Source organism: Artibeus jamaicensis, unplaced genomic scaffold (genome assembly GCF_021234435.1).
Source record: "Artibeus jamaicensis isolate MK-2021 breed Jamaican fruit bat unplaced genomic scaffold, CSHL_Jam_final contig_233, whole genome shotgun sequence".
Lineage (NCBI taxonomy): Eukaryota > Metazoa > Chordata > Mammalia > Chiroptera > Phyllostomidae > Artibeus > Artibeus jamaicensis.
Genome location: NW_026521486.1, coordinates 49,102,825 through 49,110,576, shown reverse-complemented (window position 1 = coordinate 49,110,576; position 7,752 = coordinate 49,102,825). Strand labels below are relative to the sequence as shown.

Genomic DNA, 7,752 nt, shown 5'->3' with positions numbered 1-7,752 from the left:
CAAAATTACCAAGAATAGTATGCATGTCCCAGAATAGTTTTCTATTTGGTGAATATTCACATTATCAGAATATTTCCAGGTGCTCTGTATACATTAAGACACCTCATTGTAAGGGAGATGGATGCAGATGGAAAGAAATAGGTATTGTTCTAAGAATCAGATATTAACTAGATGTTCACCAACAATATCAGGATATTGACCCTACTGACCCTATCCTTACTGAGTGGCTGGATTTTTGAAAGACTTACTCTGAGGCATGGGAAAATTAAGTTCTGAAAAATCTTACATATTTAGTCAAAGCTGGTCAGTAAGACTAAAAGACTAAGGTCTTATACTCAGTCTTATACACTTAGTTCCTCAACTTGCCATTATTATTAAATAATAAAATATGAATGAAATGATTTTTGAAAGCCAGACACAATATGTATTTTGCCTTCTGAAACTTAATTGCTTTGTAAATTTAGTCTGGGTTAGTTGGCCCAGTTAATCTAACAAAACATGCAAACACGTGGTATAATAATAGCTAACACATAACTTTGTATTATATATATACCAGGCACTGTATAAAGCACTTTATATATGATAAAAATGAAGCAAAAAGAGGTTAATTTACCTAAGGTGAAACAGCTAGTAAAGAGTCAAACCTGTGTCTCTGTGTTTTTAATAAAAGATTTTATTAATTTTTAGAGAGAGGAGAAGAGGGGCAGAAAGTAAGGGAGAAAAACATCAATGCATGGTTGCCTCTCGCCTTCCTCCTACTGGGGACCTGTGGCCCACAACCCAGGCATGTGCCCTGACTGGGAATTGAACCAGCGACCCTTTGGTTCGCAGACTGGCGCTCTATCCACTGAGCCACACTAGCCAGGGCTTAATAGATTTTTAGAGAAAGAGAAAACATCAGTTTGTTGTTCCATTTATTTATGTATTCATTAGTTGCTTCTTGTATGTGCCCTGATTGGAGATTGAACCTGCAACCCCGGTGCATTGGGACAATGCTCTAACCAACTAAGCTACCTGGCCACAGCCCAGTGTCTCTATTCTAACCACTATATTCTACTTTCCAAGACTCATAATGAGGAATAATATATATTGAAGAAACATTTAGCTAGAGGCAAAGGCATAGACTGATTGAAGTTGGCCTTGGATAAGTGAATTAAGGTTAGGGTCAGTTAGAGGAACAAGGTCTTGTTCTGAGAAGGAACCATATACATGTAGGAGGTAAGAGAGGGGGTCCTAGAGGGTTTGAATCCTAGAAGATAATAGTGTTAGGGCAGCAAGATGGTCATAAAGCTAGTTTTACAGATGGCCAGAGAAGTTTTCATGCCCAGTAGGAAGGGCACAAATTAATGGTCAGCAGGTTAGATGCAGACTCACATCATCCCTATCAGAGAACTAGGAATATTTGTAAGAGAAGCAAGGTATGGCCTCTCCTCTGTTAAATATGAGTTTTAACTTTATTATTTATTGAAAAAAATAACTCATGTCTGTGTAAGTACTTTACTGCTTAAAAAACGGTTTCACATACATGAAAAAGTGAACTTAAGAACACTTTTGTAGAGGTAGGATTATACCCATTCCAAAAATGAGTATTATGGTTGTCTATTACTATGTAACTAATATAGTCATGGGAATATAGTCATTTGAAGACTCAGGTGGACTGGGTGTCTGAGATCATTTACCAGCCTGGCTGGACGTTAGTACTGGCCATTCCATAGGAATCCAGCGAGGACCATCAACTAAGATTCCCGTACATGATCTCTGTGCCTTGGGCTTCGCACAAGTGGTAGTGTTCCAAGAGATGGGAAGCAGAAGTTGCTAAGTCATTTAACAGTCATCTAGAATTGGCACACATCAATTCCACTGTGTTATAGTAATCACAGGGACCACCTAAATTCAAGGGAGTGGTGAGTCAGACTCCTTGATGACGTGACAGGGTAACTGCAGAAGAGCATGTGGAATGGGAGACACAGTTGCATTCATCTTTGAAAAATTCAATCTGCCACAATGAGGAAACAGTTTCAGGAATTATTTTAAAAATAAACAGAGTAGTGAACACAGTGCAACAGAGGATGTATTGTAGAATGATACACTTGAGACAAAATATTATTAAGCAATGTTACCTAATACATTTAATTAAAAACAAAACACTTAGGTTGCTCATCACATATCATGAACTCTCGCATCACAATCCTAAAAATAATGAGTTTAGTTAATAGGTGATAATATGCTGATTTTAAGCCAAGCTCTTCAGACTTTAAATCCAGTGTCCATGCGGGGAGATATTTTCAGTTTAATAAAACATTAAGGGCCTACTTTATGATAGGCACTGTGGCAGAAGCTGGGGATGCAAAAATGAGCAAGATCTGGTTTCTACTCTCAAAGAGCTCATACTCCCATAAGGGGGAAAAAATCAATGCGATAAAAACTATCCTAAATTATTCTTGGCAATGTGGGAGAAAACTTGAAAGTGGCCCAGGGCCATTAAAGATGAATAGAGTTTTGCCTGGAAAATAGGAATGGAAAGGTATTATGTTTAGAAAAGACGTGAGAATATATGACAGGTAGTTCTGGCTTAATGTATACTAAAATAACCTGAGGCAAACATCTAGCAATGGTGAATAAAGTAGTTGTTCTTCTTTTTAAATGCATAGCTGAGATTCCAAGAAAAGGTTAAAGCCACAATGAAATAAATTGAAACCTAGAGCAAAAGGCACACAGCTGATGCAATCATCGAAGGGATAATGGGCATATAACTAAAGGACTTGGGTTTTAATGCTGACCACAAGAGACAAGACTGGCCCCGTGCAGGAAGCTGGAACTGAGACCTCCAGTTAAGGCTGGGACCCTGAAAGAGCAATAGCCTTAGTGAAAGGGAGGAAACTAAAAAATTCACCCAGTTGGCAAAAGAAGAAAGAATTTTGAATGCTTGGGTTTGTAGGGTCAGGACACTCTTGAGAATTTTCTCAAATTCTGGCCCCACACTTCATGTGAATCTGAGAACCTAAATGTACACTTCCTGTGTGGTCTGGGAAACACCTCAACCCACACCCCATTCTAAGAACTTGCATGAAAATTGGTCTCAGATGTGTTATCCATGGGGCTGCTCTGGAGAGACATACACAGGATGATGCAGACAACATGGGATACTTACACCATCACCACTACCCCACCAAATAAGAGCTCCAAAAGATTATCTCAGTCAAACCTTCAACACATACAACCAAATACTAGTATCCAGTATATAGATATCTAGAATACTAGTATCTATCTAGAATATATCTAATTAAATAACAAAGACAACTCAATACCAAGAAAAAGGGGAAGGGAGTACGAGTATGAATAGGCAGTTCCTAGAGGATGAATATGCTAATGGATAATAAATCAATATAAATGCTCAACCTTACTGGAAATCAATGACATGAGTTAAAATCAATAGAAACCACTTTACCCCAACAGAATGTGGACGCATTGCCGGTGAGGGTGAAACTGACGTAACTACTTTGGAAAAGCAATAACTAGTAAAGCTAAATCCTCCTTTGGAGAAACTAGCACATGGGCCCACAGGAACATACTAAAATACTCATTGCATTGCTATATATGAGTGGGAAAAAGGTGGAAATGACCCACTGATCTGTCACTAGAGGAATGGAATACATTGATTTACTAATACAATTGGAATATACAGTGACTCTTGAACAACACAGGTGTGAACTGTGCAGGTCCACTTATATGCATATTTTTAAAAGATTTTAGTTTTAGGGGAAAGGGAATAAAAGGGTTGAGGATAGCGGAAAGCTAGGTTTTTTCATGGAAGAGGACTTTCAGGTGAAAGGTTTAGGAGTAGGGGGACAAAGGTCAGAGCAGTATGCACACAGAGCATGGGAGTGGACAGGTGTCCAAGGAAGTTGATATGTGGGGTTAATATGTGACCACCAAGAATGACATAAACTAGCAACCTCAAAGCTCAAAAACGAAATGGTGGCAACAATAATTCTCCTCATAGTTGGATTCTACCTCAAATACACTTTTCTTTCACATCCTCTTCATAACTCTAATAAGACCTGCAGGTAGATTTCTGTATACTGGCACAGTGAGAAGTCGACCTTATGCTAATACTACACCCAGTGAGCTTAAGCAGGTGAACTGCATTACTGCAGGCTACCCGACAACCCCTCCTTTTACGAACTGTGCCTCCTCCACTTGGTACAACTTTGAGAGGGTTTTAAACAGAGGCTTCTGCATTCCTTGACAAAAAGGTGCACGTGTGGCCAGGCCAGCTAGAGTACCCCATCACCTGGACACAGTAACTAGTCCAGGGACAGTCACTGACTAAAAAGGTTCTGGCCTTTAGTCTGTTCAGGGGGTTTATACAGCTGCTGGGAGTCTTTTCTTTGAGATCATGAAAGGTGATATTACTACTTCTAAAACTATATCCCCCCTTCATAGGTTCTGAGAACTCAAGATATAGAAATCCAACCTGAACAGAAAACTGGTAGTTAAGGCCCTACCTCTGGGGCCCGCACCCTATTTAAGTAAATAAACACACCAAGACACAGACAGACATGGCAAAATATTTAATGTCTATAGATATGCCTCCCCCTGCCCCCAATCCCTGTTATGATATGACAGTGTCACCAAACTGGCAGTTCCAGAGAAAACATGGGCACTTATCCCCAGCAGGGTTTGAAAACCATTAAGGCCCTAGATCTCTTGACTTAGATATGATGATAGGCGAGCTCTTTTAGCAGGCCTCAGGCCCCTCTGGTCAAGAAACAGTCCCCTGGGTTCTACAGGCCTCCTGAGGTCTTCTGTTCTTCTGCGGCCTGGCGCTGGGAGGTGCGCCGCTGGAAATAGCGGTAGGCTCGGGCGCTGCAGAGGTAGCCCCCATACACAGTGAGGAGCATCATGGAGGTAGAGAAGGTCTTGTAGCCAATGTCAGCTAGTTGCTTGGCAGTTGGCATGTCGTCCCCTACAAAAACAGACTGGATTTAGACACCAGGATAGCCCTCACGTTCCCAGCCCATTTCCCTGTTTATAGCCATTCCATAACTTCTGCATCTGCTTAGTCTGTCTACTCTATTCTGAATGGTTCCTACATGTATGCACAGTCTTATAGTGGAAGACAACATTTAGGAACTCTAAGATTCAAAAAGGCAAATAAAATCTGCATATGAGATACAGACACACAGCTGGAACCACAGGTGCATCTGAATGACATCACAGCTAACACCCAGCCCTCCATGTTTGTGGAAAGAAGTGCCTGTTACGAACTGCCCAGAAATGTTAATTGGGAACATTAAACACATATCAGTTTTTCTGGCTAGCAGGCAATTAATGGAGGTAGCCAGGGATTAAATGTCAGCAGTAAATTATTCTCTGTAGGAGAATCAAATGGGAATCTTCTAGGCAATATCCAATTTATTTTCCCATAAAAACAATCTTATTCACGGTGGTTAGCCCTCAAGCATCTGTTTAAGCCAATATATACCTGAAACAGTGCCAATAGTACATTTATATTATTTCAATTGTACTTAACCTTCTACAGCATTAATTCTAAGTTCCAAAAACAACACCAAGTACCTGTCCCAAGGGCTAAAAAGAAACTTACTGAGTCCCCAGAAAATTTCTGACTCACATTTGCATGAGATAAATTACTTCTAATTTAACTGTTCCCTGTATACTCTGAACTAGAAAACAAGAGAAAGCCTAGCAGGGCAATGTCTCATCCTAAACAAAACACTCCTCAATTTGGGGCTCAGAATGTGTTCTTGGACTCCTCTCTATTGAGGGAACTGAAATTAAAAGACTGACTGAAATTAGTGAGAATACGTTTCTTAAAAGTCAAGAATTTGGAAGAAGAAAAACCCCCAGTTGGCTTAGAGGGTCAGGAGTAGGATGAGACACAAAAGTGCTTCTCCAAGTGAGTCCTATGGGTGAACATTCCCGTGGAGCCAGTCCTTGACAGGGGAGCCAAGCTAAGCTGAGATGTAGCTTCCTTGAATTATAATTCCAAATGACTTTAAATAAGGTCAGAGGAAAAAAAACAAATGGCATGGGCTCAAGATGAGAAAGGGTTGTGTTCACATTATGTGAGTTTTGAAAGGACCCCAAGTTGCGAGACAGCGAAGAAAAGGCACACACACAGCACAGGATACTACGGTGGTAAACAAGCTCCCAGCAAAGAGACTTGGAGACCTTCAACCTCCCCCTCACTTCTTCTTTCCCCTCATACGCCCCATTACCCAGAGGCTACCTGGCCCACTTCTTGGGAGAACAAAAAGAAAGCTGAAAGCATTCACTAGCCAGGAAACAGGATGGTATAGCTTGGCTAGAAGAGTAACAGAAGATTTATTAACAGACATTATTATGGTTTTTAGAACCTCACTTCCTTCTCTTGCTTAATCCAACCTAAGATTTTTCCTATTTTCAAATTAACAAAAACTCTACACAGACCCTGAGCTAAGGCAGGGCTGTGGAAAAGAAGTTCAAACAAGTTTTATTAACTGAATGGATTAGGGCAAAGCTGAAAATATCTCCAAGTTAGGACACTTCATGGATTGGGACACTGTTAATGGAAATAAGAAACAAGAAGAAACAGGTGTGTGTACCAGGGTGGTGGTGGCAATGTCAGTCAAGAACATGAGATGGGTTTTGGACATGTTAAAAGTAAGATGCTCAACACAACATCAGGTTATGATGTCTATCAGGCAGATGGATATGCAAATCTGGACAGATCTTGGCAGAGATACAGATGGAGGTAAAAAGTGACACCAAAACAGAAGGCAAGAGAGAGTGGCCAAGGGAACACCAGTTTGAAGGACTGGGTGCCAGCCTGCAGACGGAAAGATTGCTGGTTCAATTTCCAGTAGGGCACATTCCTGGGTTACTGGCCAGGGCCCCAACTGGGACCTGAGAGAGGCAACCACCATGTTTCTCTCCCTTTCTCCTTCCCCGACTCTCTAAAAACAAATAAATTTTTTTTTCAAAAGAGCAAAATAATCAGGGAAAGAAAGCAGGTAGGAAATTCCAAAAACTTCTGGAGGGCTTTTTCATTTTACTACATCCCTTTCCCTAGTTGAAAATCACTGGTGCATCACTTCATTACCACTGATGGAGGTGTGCTGTATCTTTTAGGTGTGTTGGGCCAGAATGAAAGTTGGGAACCACTACTGCAAAGTTAGGTGGGATCACTAAATGGGAATAGGTGACTAGGTCACAGGTAACCCTAGGGTAAAAGTTAATTTAGTGAACTGAACTGGATGAGGCATTAATAAGCAAATCTTTAGTCAAGGCCCCAGGCAGGCCCCTGAAATTTGACACTCCCCAAAGTCACAGCTACTAGAGCCAGAGCGTGGAGGGCCAAGACGCCGGTAAGTGTCAAAAGATTTGACAGAAACCTACAGGGACAAGAAGTTTGTTGGACTAGAAGCAGTGCAAATCGCGGCTTCGGTCCGCGGCGCAGGATAACACCAGTGACTTCAAGGACACGCAAGCCTGAAGCCTGGGGCATGGGAAAATGCGGTGAGCAAAGGCCAACCCAAACAGGCGCTCCTCAGCTCGCTCCAGCAGTCGGCGTACCTGGATGCTGCAGCTTCCTCCAGTCCAACCGAGGCCTCCTCCGGGAGCGTCTCCTCAACGCAGTCTGCGCAGCCCGCGGCGGACCCAGGAGTCGGCACGTGAGGCTTGTGTCCAGAACGACCCTAAACGCTGAGGCGCTATTGGTGAGAAACGTCACCCTTTCTCCCTCCCACC

At 41.8% G+C, this 7,752-nt stretch overlaps 1 protein-coding gene across 1 annotated transcript; it reads right to left on the bottom strand.

Moving 5' to 3' along the window:
* Positions 1–4,559: 4,559 nt before the first annotated feature.
* Positions 4,560–7,740, bottom strand: LOC119042763 (cytochrome c oxidase assembly protein COX14). The gene is made up of 2 exons (XM_037136546.2): positions 7,579–7,740; positions 4,560–4,969 (listed from the first exon to the last, which is right to left on the bottom strand). The coding sequence occupies exon 2, from the start codon at positions 4,959–4,961 to the stop codon at positions 4,788–4,790; it is 174 nt and encodes a 57-aa protein (XP_036992441.1). The 5' UTR covers positions 4,962–4,969; positions 7,579–7,740; the 3' UTR covers positions 4,560–4,787.
* Between the last annotated feature and the right edge of the window lie 12 nt (positions 7,741–7,752).